Source organism: Talpa occidentalis, unplaced genomic scaffold, assembly GCF_014898055.3.
Source record: "Talpa occidentalis isolate TD23 unplaced genomic scaffold, MPIMG_talOcc4v2.1 talOcc4.11, whole genome shotgun sequence".
In the NCBI taxonomy this organism is placed as follows: Eukaryota; Metazoa; Chordata; class Mammalia; order Eulipotyphla; family Talpidae; genus Talpa; species Talpa occidentalis.
Genome location: NW_023601104.1, coordinates 16,738,103 through 16,757,036, shown reverse-complemented (window position 1 = coordinate 16,757,036; position 18,934 = coordinate 16,738,103). Strand labels below are relative to the sequence as shown.

At 39.1% G+C, this 18,934-nt stretch overlaps 1 protein-coding gene across 2 annotated transcripts in view; it reads left to right on the top strand.

Moving 5' to 3' along the window:
* The window catches only part of FBN1 (fibrillin 1), a 238,049-nt gene that overhangs the window by 192,952 nt on the left and 26,163 nt on the right, over nt 1-18,934 (top strand). The window contains exons 43-51 of one of the 2 annotated variants that reach the window (XM_037502430.2): nt 394-519; nt 3,384-3,506; nt 7,723-7,848; nt 9,794-9,910; nt 10,757-10,885; nt 11,545-11,664; nt 14,099-14,224; nt 18,302-18,451; nt 18,827-18,892. The exons of the other annotated variant lie outside the window; for it this stretch is intronic. Of the exons in view, the coding sequence (XP_037358327.1) occupies nt 394-519; nt 3,384-3,506; nt 7,723-7,848; nt 9,794-9,910; nt 10,757-10,885; nt 11,545-11,664; nt 14,099-14,224; nt 18,302-18,451; nt 18,827-18,892 (1,083 nt within the window). The remainder of the gene's footprint in view (nt 1-393; nt 520-3,383; nt 3,507-7,722; nt 7,849-9,793; nt 9,911-10,756; nt 10,886-11,544; nt 11,665-14,098; nt 14,225-18,301; nt 18,452-18,826; nt 18,893-18,934) is intronic. 2 annotated transcript variants of the gene reach the window in all.

The window sequence follows — 18,934 nt, the reverse complement described above, 5'->3', positions numbered from 1 at the left end:
CCATTCTCACCAACCCCCACAATACGCTTTGGGTAGAGAGGCATTGACCCTCGGCCAACAGCCTCCTTTAGTCTCATCTGGCTCCTACACGACAGAGTTGATGCTCTGAAACAAAACCAAGAACAAGATACTAAATCCAGATACACACCTGAGCACCGGGAACGTGGGTTTGTTATCTGGGTTTGCTCTTCATCGATGTTCTGCACTTCCATCATCACCACCCCAAAACACACACCGCCCCAACATGCACACATGTGCACATGCACTTATGCTTCTTTGCTTTTGGACCTTCCATGGGATGTTGAATTAGAAGGAGCTGACTTTCATCCCAACTTGCCCTGCACAGAAATCGTGTTCCTTGCCATCACTCACATGTGGCTGCTCTCTTTCTAGACATTGATGAATGCCGGGAGATTCCAGGGGTCTGTGAAAATGGAGTGTGTATCAACATGGTTGGCAGCTTCCGATGTGAATGTCCAGTGGGCTTCTTCTATAATGACAAGCTGTTGGTTTGTGAAGGTAAGTGATGTCACATTATCATGCCCAGAAATGAGCCAACCGATGTGCCACTTTCCCACACACACTTGGCAGAATTCACAACATTATAATTTCGGAAATCCATCACATGCTGGCAATAGTGAAGGGCACAGCGTGGTGAACAACAAGAAATTACATGGAAAAAAAATTCAGTAACTCCCAGTGGGGGAAAAAAAGCAGGATGTACATTCCCCAGGCCTCTCTCCCCACACACAATGTATTAGATTTCCCAGTTGATATGAAAAAGCCTTGAGTTCCTGGGTGTGTCAGATACATGGCTTTTGTTTCACATTGCTGAAAGCGAGCATGAGGGGTGGGCAGTCATCTTGAGTTGAATCTTAAAATCAGTGTTTTTCTTCCAAATGGGGCCTTTGCTACTCCCAAGTGAAAACAAGGTTAATGCAAATATTCCAAATGCATGAGAGAATTCCAAATGGCAAGAACAGCAAATTCGATTTTATATGAAGAATGTTGGCATGCACGCAAATGGTACTTTTTTCATTTTCGAATTACCTCCCCTGCCATGTGTGTATACTGTGATTCTGCGCATTCCTTGCAGCACTTCATCTTTCCCCTACATCTGGGGAAGATAGCGTTCTTTCACATTTTAGTAAAAGAGACATTACTTGTTATTAAATACGCCATGTGCTCTAGCATAGCTGGAATAATTTTCGATTTAATATTTAAACTTGGGGCCTCTAGTGGAGTTTTTGCTCATGTCAAGAAGGGTTACTACCCCTCAGAGCATGTATTAGAGCACATATGTCAACATTTTAATGTTAAAAAAACTTTCCCTCCTAAACTAGAGACAACTTCTAGGCCATGAGTAAAGTTATGGTCCTAAAAGCACATGCTTGTTAAATTCTCCTCACCAGACCCTCGGTTACTGGGGCCAAGTCGGCACATGTCCCTTATTCTCTCTAGTGTGGGGGTTCAGGGAGCAGGAATGAGCACTCCATTTCAGAGTCATTTCAGGCCTTGGTCCTAGCCCCTGTGCTTTGAAAAGCCATCAAGGAAGAGACATATGGGGTGAGGGGGGTTGGAGATCATGAGGGAGAGATTGTCTCACAGCCCTGTAGTTGGCCACCTTTTTCAGGGCACAGGTTGCCCTTTCATACATGCCTTGGGGTGCCTGCCACCTACATATGGCCTCTCCCCTTCTCTTCCATTCAGAGATCACTTTGATGGTTACTTTGCCACATGCCTCTCTGGTTCCTTTATTTGCTAAAGCAGCAGCCCTTGGCCAGAACCATAGGTCAGGCCACCCCTGACCACCAAGTCCACCTAGACCTGGCTACACATATGAAATTGAAGACCTGCAGCTGCACCAGTGCAAGGTGCTTGCTGTCAGGCTAGCATTTGGTGGCCATTGAGATTATAAAATACTCCAGTTTTGGGTCTGTTCACAAGATATCCATCTTGTGGATGAATGTTTAATCCAGAGTCAGCTGCTTCCCAGCACACGCTCAGAATCAGAAAATGAAGGTTGATTTAATACATGCCTCAGTATACTGAAATTGGAATGGATTCCAGAAGTGATTTAGGGAGCACTGATGTGTCTGTTCTGCTCAAGTATGCATGTAGTCAGATGTTAGGCATCTGAAGCAGCACAAAAATGCTTCTCTGTGACACCCTTTGGCGTCTCCACGAACAAAAGCTGTGTTCCGGGTTTCTGTACATTCTTAATTAAGAGCAGGGGAGACATGGCAGGTCAGGCAGTGCTGGGTGCAGGAAGTCTGCCTGACACAGTGGTGCACGGCCCCCTGAGACAGACATACTTTGGCTCTGATGTCTGTTACACAAGGGGGCCCACCCACCCCACATTAGACAGAAAGTCCCACTGATTGACAGCTAATCCTGAGGGTTTTTTCCCACCACAGAAGCACACACCAAAGAGGCTTATGCTGATGTATGTGCCGCCCCCTTGTGGGAACTCTTTTGGCTGAGCCAACTTCCATGCAAACCCCAGTGCTGAGCAAAAGGCCGCCTCCCCACTGTGCTACAGGTTCTTCCCTTTACTGGTCTTAGACTGAACTAGATTGTTTGATTGCAGCAGAGACAGGGAACATATATTTGTCCCTTGATATAGCATGCGCTGGGCAGTAGCTTTTGCAATACCACATATTTGGACTATACTGGATACCTGTTTTAAAAAAAAAAAAAAAAAAGGAAGCAAACAGCCAGTCCTGTGAGCATAGTTAGAGCTTGGAGTACAAATATCCATTTTTTTTTTTTTTTAATTTGATGAGGAAAGTTGTGTTGTTTTCAGTCATTTTCTGTCCAGACTCTCATGTTGTATTTCTTTGATTTGACTGCCTTGTGACAATAATTTTAGCAGGAGCCTCCCCAGCCCTGCTGCCTGTGGACCAGGAGGCCAGCATCCCCTAGCAGCTAATTGGAAGTGCAGAATCTCAGGCTTCTCCCCAGACCTGCTGAGCCAGAATCTGCCTTTCAACAAGATCCTAAGTAATTTGTATGCACACTTAAGGTTTGAGAAGCTCTACTTTGCAGGTCTTGCAACCTCTCAGACAAAAGCAACCTAATAGAATCAGGAAACTGAGCTTTCAGCAAAAAATAAACTGCCTAGGATATTCATCTATACCCATGTGAAGTCCTGGAGTTTCATGACTTCTTTTATATATATGTTCACATATGTGTTCACAAATCAAATCCTCACATTTGTGAAGTAGAAAAAGTAGGAAATGAGTTTTCAGTCTTCCAGTCTTCCATTGTCTGTTCCATAGAACTGATCAAAACAAGGAAATGTAAATCTATTTTATGTGAAAAGCTTCATCAAGTTGAGACCAGTTCTGTTCTCCTTCAAATTCATTCTCTTCTGCTTGTAGATATCGACGAGTGTCAGAATGGCCCCGTGTGCCAGCGTAATGCTGAGTGCATCAACACCGCGGGCAGCTACCGCTGTGACTGCAAACCCGGCTACCGCTTCACCTCCACCGGGCAGTGCAATGGTGAGTGAGTCCCCAGGGGGCAGTGCAATGGTGGGTGGGTCCCCAGGGGGCAGTGCAATGATGGGTGGGTGCCCAGGGGGCAGTGCAATGGTGGGTGGGTGCCCAGGGGGCAGTGCAATGGTGGGTGGGTGCCCAGGGGGCAGTGCAATGGTGGTGGGTCCCCAGGGGGCAGTGCAATGGTGGGTGGATCCCCAGGGGGCAATGCAATGGTGGACAGTTCCCCTGAGGCTGAGGGTGCCCCCCACCTGGCTGTCTCTGTCAAGCTCCTGATGCCTAGATGTCTTTTGTGGTTAGGTTCAGGCACACCTGCGTTAAGATTTAGAGAGCTGAGTTTTAGTAACTAAACTGAAAACAAAGGAAAATTATTGAAGGAAAATCATTAAAATATCTCCACCCTGGGGCCTCCCCAGGTGGCACAGCGGTTGAGCCTGGGCTGTGAGGCTGCCCGCAGCCTCTGCAGCGCCAGTTTGTTCCCCGGCCCCCGGCGAGGGTCCCACAAAAAAAAAAAAAAAAAAAAAAAAAAAAAACTCCACCCTTGCTTCCCCCTCATAGGTGTGTTTTCAAAATATGAAATAAACCATGTCCTTACACAGATTTCATATTTACCTATCTGCTACCTGCTGCACTCACTTCCACAAATACACACGTACACCTAACAAAGATTCAGGACCAATTTTTTTTTTCCTTTCAAATAGTCGCCTTTGACAGGTGAGATTGTCACCATCTGAGGCCCTCACCCCAGAGCTACACAGTGAAACTCTCTTGAACTGGGACAGATTCATACACTGGACAGAAAGAGCCAGCAATATCATTCTTCCTTGTGATCATCTTACAGATGGAAGACCACTCACTGAGGACAACAAATACTAACAATCTTATTGGCTATAAGTCACCTGTGGTAAAATGGAGAAACTGTCCCCTAGCAGTTAGCTATTTTTGTTGTTCATTTTTATCAGGTATAAAGGCAGAGGGCAAATTTCCTCTTGTCTCTCTTAAGTTCTTTTCCACCTGGTCAAGCAAACAAGTAACTATCAGATTATTAGGGGGAAAAAAAGAAATTTTAATTACATTTATAGAGAATTTTAATTACATTTATAGAGAATTTATAGACATGGCTATAAATCCTAGAGTGTATAGGAAAAACCTTTTCCTGAACAAATGGACCTGGGTCTTCAAAGAGTGAGAAGAGTGACCCATATAACTCTAAAACCCAGATGCTCTGTAATGAGATGTTTGCCTGCCATATAGATAGATTTCTCTGATAGAAAGTTTATTTTTGGTCACAAACCTAGATCTAGGCATCACCTTAATCTTTTTCTTCTAGGTAATTGAGAGATGGTAGTTTCTCTTAAAACCCACGGAGCGGTGGGGGGTGGGGAGAGAGAGAGAGAGTGATCTCCCTCCATCGTGCTTAGCTTGAAATGATCCACTTGCTAAGGTGGCACATCATGGAAGGCATCTTGGGGAAGCCTATATGAACATTTCGGGGAAACCTAGACTTCCCATCCTATGGACATATCACCTCTCTATGTGGTAAAAATAAGAAGGCTGTTATCAACTTAAATTAATAGTAATAGTATTAATAGTAATAGTATTACTTGCTCTTAATTAATAGTATTAACAGTAATAGTATTAAGATTTGATGGTATCTTGTAGCCAGTGGTATCAAAACACTAGTTGGGGAGCTCAGAAAAAAATAATGCCTTAGAATTATTTTCATGTAAGTTTTTGGGTAACTATAAATCATTGTATATTTAGTAGAGATCAGGAAGAAGGTGTTGTTTTGCTTACAGTTTGTTTTCCAGGGAGTTTCCTGGATATTTTATGCATTTGTGAATAAAACAACACAAGAGAACGCGATCAAATTTTCCTTAGATTTCCTTGCTTAGCAATGATTAAGTGGTAGGAAGTGTGCAGCTCTCTGTAGGGTACTTTGCATTGTTTTATGAGACCTTGGTGGAAGAGGGTGTAATAACAGAACAAAAACTCACTTTCAGAATCAAGACTTGTTTTGTTGAGTTTAAAGGAACATATGCAAGTGTTTATTTAGCATTTTGTCAACAGAGCGGTTATTATCCACTCATTAAAAAAAAATAAAAAGGACAGGAAAAGTGAGGACGTCTCTGATATAAGCCACAATACCCTAGTGAAACTTGGCATTGATACCACTTCCCTGCATTTTGCTCTTAATTTATATTTCTTTGAAACTGGGTGAAATAATTCCAATCAAAATAAAGAATTGTCGATAATGTGGAAAGTGTCATTTCACAATATTTCATGTTCAGGCAAAAAGTGGGATGAGCTATTTATACATCAAGGCAAGACATCCAGTCAGGGCCTGCTGGGGGTTAAGCCCTGCCATATTTTCTTGTAGAACATTAACATTAATAAGACTTACCCGGTGATAAGTACTTTGCTTGAATGTTGTTTGCAGCCAATATTCAATTTCCCTCATTCATTGAAAGCCTCAGAAGAAAGAAAATAGATTTGAGTTTTGTAATTATCCAGTCACTAGAGTTGAAGACTTTACACTGGCAATGTCTTCATCATATCTTACTTTAAAAATCTTTTATAATATCATTAGTTGCTAAACTATACATCACACTTTTAGACATTATAGCATGAGAACTAAAATTTCATTTTCTTTCTATCACAAGATGCTTATTTCAATTCATAGGTATATCATTTCAAACCACAAGTCACAATTGACCATAATGCCACAGAGACGCACTTAGGTATCTGTGCCCAGGATCCTGATCTTTCCTCAGGAGCTATGCAGTCACAGCAGACGCAACCCCCTTCTGAAAAGTCTAAAGCTGGGGAATAAGAGACAGTTTCTTTCCAGCTACTTCATCATCTCCTCCCTCTTTGCTGTGTTGTTTTCCTGCCTGTCACCAATTTAAACCTCTATTCCAATCTCAGACATAATCTTCCAGCTTGGAGCTTGTAGAACCCCATTTTCTGGTCTCAAGGAAAAGTGAGTTTCACAATTAAATTCTCCAGAATGGTAGCTTTCTGTTTCACCAATAGACTCTGAAAGCTCCCGTGCTTCATATTTGAAAAAACATCATGAAATGGGCAATGGAGGAAAGAAAATTCCTAATTGGGAATCCCTTTGTAAGAAAAGCCTTAATTTTCTTCATTTCCTCTGGGCCCCAGAGAGAAGAAAGTGTTAGTCCCTAGCATCTTCCCAGGACTACCTGAGGAGGTCCAAGCTGCAGCAAAAAAGTACTCATTCCCAGTTGCTGTCTTCTGAGTAGATGGAGCAGGCAAACAGCAAGTCTGGAATATTCACCTGAGAGCAGGTGCTGCTATGCCCCACAGCATCCACACCTGAGGTGGCGTTCTGCTATTTGCTTTCTTTTGTGACAAGGAAAATCATGATACAGTACTCTTTCAATTACATTTGCCCTCGATATAGAATCTTGAAAGCTTTAGCAATTTAAATCAGAGACCTAAGTAGGCATGTAATTATGTCATTTGTGGATTCATGTAGTAAATTCTGCCCCTGAGTTAATCAGTTTTCAGGGGAGCTGCAAACACTCACTTGATAATAAATATAATTTAGAGTTTAACAACTGGCAGAAACAAGGTAAGAGGCCTTTCACTGGAATGACTATGAATCAAAATAAACATCATTGGGACTGTCAAGGGCTAAAGGGAGCCATGTATATACCCAAAAACATGGCTAAGATGAAACAAAAGGTTTTGAGAACAAGGCAAGACAATGAGGTGAAATTTGAACAAGGGGCAATGTGGGCTGTCCATTAAGAAGAGCTGTCATAGCAATGGAATTTATATAACTTTGATATAAATTTCCAGAGGAAGTCTTGAAGGATCCATGATTCAAAACTCCAAAACTTTACCAGACAAAATATTTCAATTAATTTCATAATTTGTGGTGATGCTTAGGCAGATGATCAAATGGATTATTTGTCTGCTTGGCTATTTCTTCCAAATTCTGTGTCTAAGTTTTCCCATGTCTCAGAAGATTTTTGGATACTTCCCGTTTTTCATTGCTTCGTATATTGTGAGTATACGCTGAATAGTAAATGAGGGCAAGTTTTAACTAACTTTGAGACAAAATATAATTTTACCCTTTGTTTCACCTGCTTAGGTTAGAGTGGGGATTAATCTTGAGAGCAAAACCTAGGAGTAAGTTATTCATTCTGATTCTGTCTTTCTGAGTTTCCACTAAGATGCTTTTTATCTACAGATCGCAATGAATGTCAAGAAATCCCCAATATATGCAGCCATGGGCAGTGCATTGACACAGTTGGGAGCTTTTATTGCCTCTGCCACACTGGTTTTAAAACAAATGCTGATCAAACTATGTGTTTGGGTGAGTATGTGATTACCATTTCATGTTTTCTTCATATCCTATTGCAAAATTCATTTACATTGTGATATATATGAAAGTTCAACACAAGTTTTTGGTAGTAGTATTATGAAATAAAAACACAAGCAAACTAGTAAACATCATTTGGTATTTAATCTTTGGCAATCTGAACATAATAAATCTCTTCCTTGATACTAATTTGGCCATTAGGTCAGAAAAACTATTGACTAAGGGATAAATTGAGAAATATATTAAGACAAAAAATATTATTAATGGTGATAGTCTATTATTCTTTTATAATAGTATGTGAGTTTGTCTTATTGGAACAGAGTGCAGCCTTTGAGTTTAAGGATGAGAATTTTTTGAGAAGTGTCTATAGTTTCTACCAGAGCATCAAAGGGAAATTTACAAATCCTATAAAGGCAAAGAGAAAGCAAGACAGAAAGAAAAACACCACAAAAAACCCTAAGAAACGTTTTCCTAAGGGAAAAGAGCTCAAAATTTTAAATCTTACTTGGTTTTAGTTCTGAATCAGGCCGTTGACTTAGAATAAACTTCAAATATGTAATTAATCATTTTCTCTCTTTCCCTCCTTTCTTTTTCTACTTCAAAGCAATATCCATTAAGTCTTTGGGGGACTTCATGAATATGAATCAGTTTCACAGCTGGAAAAAGAACAATCAATTGAATAATGTTTAAAGCACTTGCCTGTGGCTATAATTGGACTCCTCCATTAGAGAACATTCCCATAAAGTTTTGTCTTCTTCAGAGCAGATAACAAGTTTTAAATTAAAAGAGGGTAACCATCCTTCCTCTTCACTGGGTGCTATCCCCTGCACAACCAATGAGACTTTCTTTCTCCTCTCCTATCTGAATAATCTGGACCTCCCTATCAAAGAACTTGCCCTACCGAAGAACTTCACTAGTTTGGCTATAAGCAAATCAAGGCACAAGGTCTTGTTTGCAGTTGTATATATTTTTCAATCAAAGATACAAATATTGGAGTCCCTTTGGAGTCAGACTTAGCTTCCTGATTTAGGATCACAGATGATTTATCTTCATGTCAAAATTTGAAAGCAAAGAAAATCCTAACACTAAGTGCAACATTTTGCTAAGCTGAGGTGTTACCTTCCCCTCCCCCTCCCTTTGGCCTGGCCCTCCTCCTCCTGCCTTATGCTCACAAACGAGCACTTCCATTTTTGTTTCCTTCTTTATACAATGTACACCTGCTCTTTATAAGAAAGATATTGACTGCTAAACCAAAGTGCAAAGACATATAAGACACCAAAATAGCTTTACAGAGGTCAAAGAGAATGGATCAATAAAAAAAACAAATAGTAATGCAAGAGTGAGTATATGAGAAGAGTCAGACTAAGTGCCTTCCTATTTGGATAGCTTAGAAGAGTGACACCAGTTCACCGCTAGGATTGGCCATGGCTTTTAGGGATAGACTGGGGAAAGGAGAAGATGTCAAACATGCTCCTGTGATTTAGAAACCTGATTTATTTTGTTGCTTATTTAGGGGTAATATGAAGTGAATAACTGCTTTTATGGTAAACTGGAGTGGGAATTTTCAAGGCTGAAGTATGCCAAGGGTGGCAGCAAATCAAGACCCAGATCCACATAGAATTTTCCAGCTGCAAGTGGAAATATCTGAGAAAAGCAGCAAGGGTGAAGAATTCTAGAAGTAAATAGAATGAAATAATTCACGTCCTTAGCTTTCTCCTTTCACAAACCAACCAAGGAAAGCAGTTTATTCCTGAGCTTCAGAACCTCACCTCTTGCTGGTTCTGACCGGGAGCTGTCCCTGCTGGAGCTAATACCAACATTGACAAGTTCTCAGTCAGCCTATGACACATGTGAGCCCTAAAATGCCCTTTCACGTGGTAACCATGTGACCTCTTCTGCCATCAGTAATCCTGATTTTCTGTGACCTTTGTTCCTATAGACATAGATGAATGTGAAAGAGATGCCTGTGGGAATGGGACTTGCCGAAACACGATTGGCTCCTTCAACTGCCGCTGCAATCATGGTTTCATCCTTTCTCACAACAATGACTGTATAGGTACGTGTGGGCAATAGCAAGTCACCGAAGGAAGTCAGTTTTATAAGTGTTCTTTGCCATTATTAGCCTCATCTCCTGTGTGCCAGCTGGCTATCTGTTTTTATTATATGCCTCCCTGTGCATGGCAATCAGTTAAAAGACTTGTCAAATATACTGTGCTAGTTAAATGCCAAACATAATAATGCAGCCATTATTTTTATTAAAATGCTCATTAGCAGCTATAAGTTTTATGTCTACTATGCTGTGAATTAAATAAATGTCAAAATATATTAAAGTGGTTAAGTTAAGACATGCACAAGCAATTCTTTATGAACAAATTACGGAACATGGGAATAATGTCTCGATGGTTCACTGTAACCTATCTTAAAAGAAGTAAATAATTGCATCTATAAAATCCTCCTTATGAAACAGGCAATATGAGTCATAAGCAAGGATAATGAACCAAATTTTGTGTTGGACTAGAAGCTAAGTTTATATATTTCTAATGGCAAGAATACTTACTAACCTCAGCTCTTTCGCGTATTGTGTTAGTGTTAGTCTTTAAAAAATAAAATCTAAAGGAAGATCAGAATTAAACTGATAAAATTTTAATATAAATGATCAATCTGTAAGAACAGAATTGTGTAATCTTGTTAGATTATGACAGGTTGTTTAAACCCAAGTCTATTGAAAACTAGAATTTCATTGAAATGTAAGTTTGACTGAGCCACAATGGCCACCAAAATTCACAATAAATATTTTCCCCCTTAAAAGGTCTTGATCATTGCTGGAATTATGACATTTTCTTTGGACTATAGCAAAGCTTTTTTTGTTTTTGTTTTTGTTTTTGTTTCTGTTTTTTGGCAGATGTTGATGAATGTGCAACTGGAAATGGGAACCTTTGCAGAAATGGCCAGTGCATCAATACAGTGGGGTCCTTCCAGTGTCAGTGCAATGAAGGCTATGAGGTGGCTCCAGATGGGAGAACCTGTGTGGGTGAGTTCTGCCTCCAGAGAGTGCAGAGACAGATCACTCAAAGAGTCAGGTAGTCTCTATCATCAGCTGTCCTTCTGGAGGAAATCAGAGTAAAATCATACCAATCATGCATGTAGACTACATACACACATGGTATTTAGTATGGTACATATATACATCTATATATACACACCAGTTAATTATAATATTTACTTCATATTAATATATGTGTGTATGTATATATCTACATGCACATACATAAACTTTTCCCTCTTAAAATTATGTTATTGTACTCAAGGAGAACAGTTAAACTGTTACATTTAGCAGTAAAATTGTTCAGTATACAATTGTAATTTCTTATATATTTCCTTCAAAATAGTTTTGTAGTAGACACTTACAAAAATTTTTGGGTGCCTTAAAACTCTTCATACCCATTAACTTTTTACATGCCATATTTTTCTTGAAGTATATAATTTGTGGTAGGTCAAATAAACTATGGTTGTTATATTACACACTTCTAAAAGCTCAATAAAGCTTATTTTTATTGAGTTGTTAATTTTTCTCCAAGGTAAAATTTTGTGGACTTTAGTTTCATGTATTTCTTTGATTCCAGTTTCTTTAAATGTTCATTGCCTGATGTAAGTGGGAACCTTTTCTTTCCTTTTCCCTTTTCTTTTCAGATATCAATGAATGTGTTCTGGAACCTGGGAAATGTGCACCAGGCACCTGTCAAAACTTGGATGGGTCCTACCGATGCATTTGTCCACCTGGATACAGTCTACAGAATGACAAGTGTGAAGGTAGGAGCACTATCAAGTTTTGGAAGTGAGCACTTGGTTAATCTGAGTAAAAGTTTTTGTGAAAGTGTGATGGTATTTTCATTTTGGAACACTTCATATTAGAAACAATCCAAGAACAGAAGTGTGACTTGCAATTTTATACTTAGGTGGTGAAACCAGAACCTCTAATTCCCATGTTAATCTCTAATGAAGTAATTTTACTCTGTGCATGTGGGTGGCCATGACCCTGACTGTTTTCCGTTCTGCTTTCATGCAGCTTGTAAAAAATCCTGAATTACATATTTTTAAATGCAGATAGGTTACAACTAAAAATATCTCCCTGATTCCAGTTAGAACCTTTAGTGATCACATTCAAGGCTGGATGAATGTGGCTATCTCTATGTTGCTTTGACCTATAGAACAATGGAAATGCTGCTATAAATAAATTCTCAGCGAAATTTAGAGTATTGCATTCCTCAATACACACTTCATTGCATTAAATGAAGGACATTAATTGCTAGAATTCCATAAATAACTGGGGTTGAAAGGATTTTTAAGAAATTATCTAGTCTTTATTCCCACTTTAAAATAGATCTACATCTCATTCATAACTAGTAAAAATTTTCTCTACTTTTACCATCATCAGGAAATTTTATTATGGGCCTCCCTGGTGGTACAAGGGATTAGTCTCAGCACTATAAAGCAATCCCCAGCCACTGCAGCACGAGTTCAATCCTCAGACAGGGAGCTGACCCACATGGTGCAGCAGACCTTTCCTATCTCACTCTCTGCTCCCCTCAGCAGTGGATTTCAGTAGATCTGACCGTTCCACTCCCCATTCTCTCTCTGGTGAATCCTCTCACCCCCTGCAACTCTGGCCTACACCCCAGCTCTTATATGCATAAATAAATAAATCTTTTTTAAAAAATAAAGAAATTTTATTGTATATCCAGTTGAAATCATAGTAAAGTGTTAATATTCCAAAGGAAAACATTTAATCAAAATTAGGCCTAAATGCAATTAAGAGGATTACTTTAGTAAATATTGACTTTCCCTATTCCATGACTAATGCAATATTCCCCTAAAATGAACAGAATGGGAATGTAAGGGAAAAAAATTTACTTCCTAAATAATCAATATGTCCATTCTACAGTCTCCCCACTTATGAAGTCATCACCTATGAATTAATTTCTACCATAAGAGAAAGAATCATAACAATGACAAAGACAACCGAAAAGAAATATTTGAGGATTTTTACAAAAATTGGCTCTTTTTTAAAGAAAAGTTTGCATGTGGGAGTAGAGGGAGTATGAAAATGGACTAATTTAATCATCATCAACAATTCAGGTTTATTAACAAGCCACAGGAAACATGGTACAATTTAAATTCAACAATAACATGGAGTGATAAAGAGGCTGGTTTCACATTATACAGAAAGATAATCACTTTGCATCGCACATTTCTAGAATATCTATTGTGTGGTGTTTATGATATTATGTCAGATAATGGAGTTCATTTCCTAAATTCCCCTTAGTTGGGCTTCATGGAAATAAACTTGAATAAAATGAATGCATTTTGGTATGGGTAGAACTCTTTGCATAAACATGGGACAATAAGAGCCCTAAAATATGAGATATTATATGTTTTGTTGAAAAAGGTGGCTTCATAAAAATAGCTATCTCTTTTTCACGGAAATTCCTGCTGAAAGTCAGGGGCAAGATGGGTGATTGTTTGGAAAGAGTCTCCATACTTTCTCCATCAGCAGGATGACCATGTAATTTATTAGTGAAATCAGGACAGTTTTGAGGATGGCACTGTTAAAAATGGACCAGATCAACAGGCACAAGCTAGAACTCTCGCAGGCAAACTAAACCTATGGTTACATAATTTTAAGAGTGTCAGCTTCCTAATGTCTGTCATCAAGATTAGTAAGCTGCAAATGAATTAGGAGCTTCATCTTCTGCAATATCTGTAGTTTCCTCAGCATAGATTTTTAGTGTCCTTATAAAATTCATGATTTTATTGCTTTGGCATTGGTGGAAAATAACAGATTGGGTTCAAAGTCTTAGATCTCTCACTGAGTAACTCATTGTCTATACACTTGAAGTTTCAAACTTCTGCTTACTCTTCAATGGGGGAAGTCAGATTCTGCAGTCTCTTGCTTCTCTCCTAGCTTAGGGTGATATGAAATGACGCCAATATTTCTAATTAGCCAGGCAATTCAGTCTGGGTAAGGAGTGTTTTCATTGACCCCTTAGAAGTCGTCACTTGCAGATTCCACAACTAACTTTTAAAAAGTCATGAGAGTCTAGAAGTTCACTCATAGCATTATGTTATAAGAAACACTCTCCATTATTGGAAGAGGTATGAAACTTTGTTCTTCCACATTTTGGGTTTGGTAACCGATGCTGGTGTCTCCATTGTGTTTTGACTTTGACACATGTAATTCTTTTAGATATTGATGAGTGTGTTGAAGAGCCAGAAATCTGTGCTTTGGGCACCTGTAGTAACACTGAAGGCAGCTTCAAATGTCTGTGTCCAGATGGGTTCTCATTGTCCTCCACTGGAAGAAGGTGCCAAGGTAAGTGCCTTTGAAGGCTTTCCACTTTCATTACCTTTATTTGTTGTGGTTTCATTTTTAAAACATAGCAAAACTTTGATTCTTAGTATAAGAGAAGATGGAGAGTTTTCATTCATCCAGAGGCCTAATGATTACCATATGTCAGAAAGTTCATTTTTTATTTTAAAGTTAAAAACTCATCCATCAAGTTATGGTTGCTTATACAACTGTAGCAACAGTTCAACCTTGCTCTCCCCCTAAGAACACAAATGCTCCTAAGTCTCAGTAAGGGATCAACCAGGAGCCACTGAATACAGCAAAGCCTAAGAGAATGTCAGTTCTACATTCTCTGCCTCTGAAGATGTACCCAAGCCTTTCATCACAAGTTTTCTAAATAAATTTGGACTCTGCAGGATGCTTGCTGGGCACTAGTCAATTTTTATGAATACTCGAGAATTTAAAAAAAGGGAGGGTAAACTTAAGCATAATACAACATATTATGTCCCAGAAAACTGTTTAGTTATCCCTAAACAATGCAATTATATGTCTCTCTGTTTGTACGAGCCAGTTTAATGAATTGAAAAAACACATAAGCACAAATATTTCTCCTCTCCCTCACCCCACATATTTGTTGTTGTTGTTTTATTGTTCTAGTTCCCCCCCCAACCCCCCGCCCCCTTGGTTATTATTTTTGTTTTGTTTTGCTGCCATATTACCAAATAAGGGGAAATGTATATCATTTAAGATTCCAAAAATTAGATTCGGATCCTCAGGCCTGCTATTTTTACTCTAGAATAAGTCATTTAGTCTTTTGGAAGCTCAATTACCTCATTTGAAACAACAGTAATAACAATTTGCCAAGCAATCTGAATATGTGACAAAGTTAGTTTCTGAATTTTCACAGAATCTAGCTATTGTTCTCTTGATTAACTTTTTACTTTTCAACTGGTTGTTTTATTATCCAATATTTAGAAATGTGAAGGAAAATAGTTGAGACTTATCTTTTGGTTAGATCTTGTAGGTAACTATCAGAGGCCCACATGGATTTGGCGGTTGTGGATGGAGTGGTGCTTGATTCAAACAAGCACAATATTCTATTTGTATGGTACAGACTGGACAGATAAATTCTAACTCCTATTCCTTTGTTTTTGTGTGCCTTTGGCTTGGCCTGACTTTGGAAAGAAAGCAGTGAGAAACCAGGTGTGAATCTGCCTATGTGGCCAGCCAGAGGAAACTCATAGGCTATTAATTCAATTTGCACTGGCCTGTCAAAGAGCAAGCTAACACTGCAGGAAGAATTAGCCCAGCTGTGAGCGGCTCTGCCACATGCTCAGCTCCAGGAGACAGAGCCAGAATCGAGGAATGCAAGCAGGGAAAGTGACTTTTGCAGTTCTGATGAAATTTCAGAGGTCATTAAGGGCTCCTTGCAGGTGGACGGGTAAACAGGCACCCTGGCGCGCCCTAGTTGAAGTATGTAGGTGATCTGTGCTCTCTCAGTGAAAGGCCCTTGATTAATAAACCAATTGGAGAGACTCACCACAAGCAAATGTAAATCTCCCACAGGATACAGATTTTGTTGGAGCCAGGGAATTAAGAGCTGTGTTTTTCTCATAAGATAACAAATTAGGAGTCAGACTTATTGTCCATGAAATGAGAAAATTCTGTGGAACCACAAATACTATTTTTGAAAGAACAAGTTGCTTAGACTCAGGTCAGCAGATCCTAGCGCAGGTCACAGATATAAATGAGCCTCTCAACTTACAGAGTTCAGCGTAGGGCATTTGTGCATTTGTCACTTAGGCTCACCCTAAACTTTATGTATTTGAGCCTCTGTGTAATGCCTAGATTTTTTTTTTTTTTCAGGGGTTGGGATAGTGGAGTATTGTTGGGGCCTAAGGTACGGAACAGGTTAGTGATAAAATGAAAGGAGAACAAGAATTTTTGTGCACCAAAATTACAATATGCATGGATCTAAATTTAAAAGAAACATTACAACTAGAAGATAAAGGAGAGAATTAAGTTTAATCTATTTGTTGAGACATTTTTGTGAGAAGTCCCTAAATTATATCTTAAGAGACTTGTAGGCATAAATATAAAAACAGACCAATAAACACAAACATTACTTGTGACGATGAACTTGAAGAATTAAGCAAATCAAAAGGTGTCCTCCAAGATTTAAATTGTTAAATCTTGAAGCTATTTAGCAAATATTTGGATGGCAGACATGCAGTAGGATACAAACTGGCTGGATTTTATTGCTTCTGACCTTCATTGTAGTTCATTGAGGGTACCTGTTAGGTCCTAACCGTAACAGATGTGGAGATGGAATAGAAATTAGGGAGACAATTTATTTGGGATTGGTGACCATAAAGAGTCCATTGAGGGGATGTGAACTGAATTTGACTTGCCAGGACCTTGTAAATAATATTAATAGAGGAATGGATGAATAAATAGATGATAGATACATACATAGACACATAGATAAATACATAGACAGATAGATTTTACTTTAATTCTTTGGCAATTCAATTATTCTTACATTGTCTTCTTTGTCCACTGCCTCCTTTGTCATGAAATAAAAGCTGGTGAGGTGCTCTTAACAGAAATACCTGTGACCAGCCATTGGGTTTTATTTTTACCAGTCCACATAATAATTTGCTACCTGACAGGACAGGGTGGCCTTGGTTAGATATATTAAAAAAAAAAAAAAAGATAACTATGTAAAATGCATCTGAAAGCATTTCCTTAAAACCTGCACATTTTAGCCTCTGTGTAACTTGAGCAGAGTTTGCAAACTTTGGAAGACAAAATTGAGGGAAAACATACTCCAAGTTCTTGAATGAGCTCACTTTTTAAAGTCACTCAATTTGCTTTATAAGAAATGGAAAAGTCACTTTCCAAAATTATGTCAAGCAATGTTGAAGAATTTCATAAGAACTAGATTCCATCTTCTATTTTGAAATCACCAGGAAACAATTGATATTAAAGACATATACTCTTTGGAAGAAAGATCAGTCTCCCATCCACCCATCTCCCTGTCCTCTCTCTACCTCCCCTCTCTCAGTTGAGCCAAACAAGCTTCTCTGTGTGTAGATGTGTGTCTCTGTGTGTAAAATCTTCAGAAATTCCACTTGCAATATGTAGACAACTCCATGAGGAGCTGCTTCAGTGACCAACCACTCTTTTATATTTTTACCAATAGAAAAATTACCAATTCTTTATTTGCTCTATGCCTATTTCCAGGGCTGAGAGACAAAGAATAACGAGTACATCATGATAACCCAAGCACTAGAATTGGGAGGTCTGCCTTAACTTTTGTGCTTGCTAAGTGTTATCCAGCACAAGTACAAGCTGAGCTGTCAATGAAGGGATCTTGTGAATGATCTCTAAGTGTTCCTGTTCAGAAGTCACTGATGATGTCAATTTTGAAATGTGGCAGTGTTACATTGCATTATTCATATCAGGGTATTTTGGAAATTTGATTAGAGTGAGAAATATTAATGTGAAAGTCAGCAGATGTGTGCACCAGCTTTCATTGCAGAAGTCACCTAGGACTAAAGATCTCAGCTCAGCTACTATTTTTTTCTTTATTTTTTTATTTTGTATATTTTTTACATCATTTTTCATTTTTGTACAATGTATACATTTTCATCTTGGTTATAGTCCCCATAAAATTCCCACCACCCTTGTTTTGATCCTACTCCTCTCCCTCTACCCTCACATCCCCTCCCCTTAGTGTGTCTCTGGTTTATAATTGCTTGTTGATTTTGATTTTACTTTATTATAATTAGTCTTTTTCCTGATCCCTTATTCGGGTTTTCTAAATTCCTGCTATGAGTGAGACCATCCAGTATTTCTCTTTTCCTTCTGGTTTAATTTCACTGAGCATGATCCCTTCCAACTCCATCCAGGTTGCTGCAAATGGCATGAGTTTATATTTTTTGATTTCAGCTCAGCTACTATTATAATGACTTAGGACTACTACTATTAGTGATGAGAAGAGAGCACCCTAAATGGAATAGATTGCTTTTATTTACTATTATACTATAATGATTTAGTAGGATTGCAACTAAAGCGCCTCTTGAATTTATGCTACAGATTTGCGAATGAGCTACTGTTATGCGAAGTTTGAAGGAGGAAAGTGTTCATCACCCAAATCCAGAAATCACTCCAAACAGGAATGCTGCTGTGCCTTGAAAGGAGAAGGCTGGGGTGATCCCTGTGAACTGTGTCCCACTGAACCGGATGGTATGTCAATCATCTCCCTTTCTTTCTGGGTCATTCAAAGTGAAGACTGGCCACAAAATAAGCAAGATTGTACACCTTCGAGAAAGGAAGACAATTTAATTAATTGGAACCCTAACTAAAATGTTCATCATAGTTATTTTACTTTAGGAACTAAACAGTTAATTTTTTCTGAACTACATTATCCATCAGACCTGCCCCAGTAAAAGGCATGGCAGCTCTGGGAGCCTGTTAACAGTCTCTGTTTCGGGGGCAGGGCTTGTTCATTGGTTCCAAAACCCACAGCTTGTGGTGATCTGGCCGCCACAGCGCGCCTGGGGAGGAGTTGTAGCTAGTAGCCATGGTTGGCCTGCTCATGAGTGTTCATCTCCCCTGCAGAGGCCTTCCGCCAGATCTGTCCCTATGGAAGCGGGATCATTGTGGGGCCTGATGACTCAGCAGTTGGTGAGTAGCCTGTGCTGGATTCTCAGCATTTTTTTTCTTTTT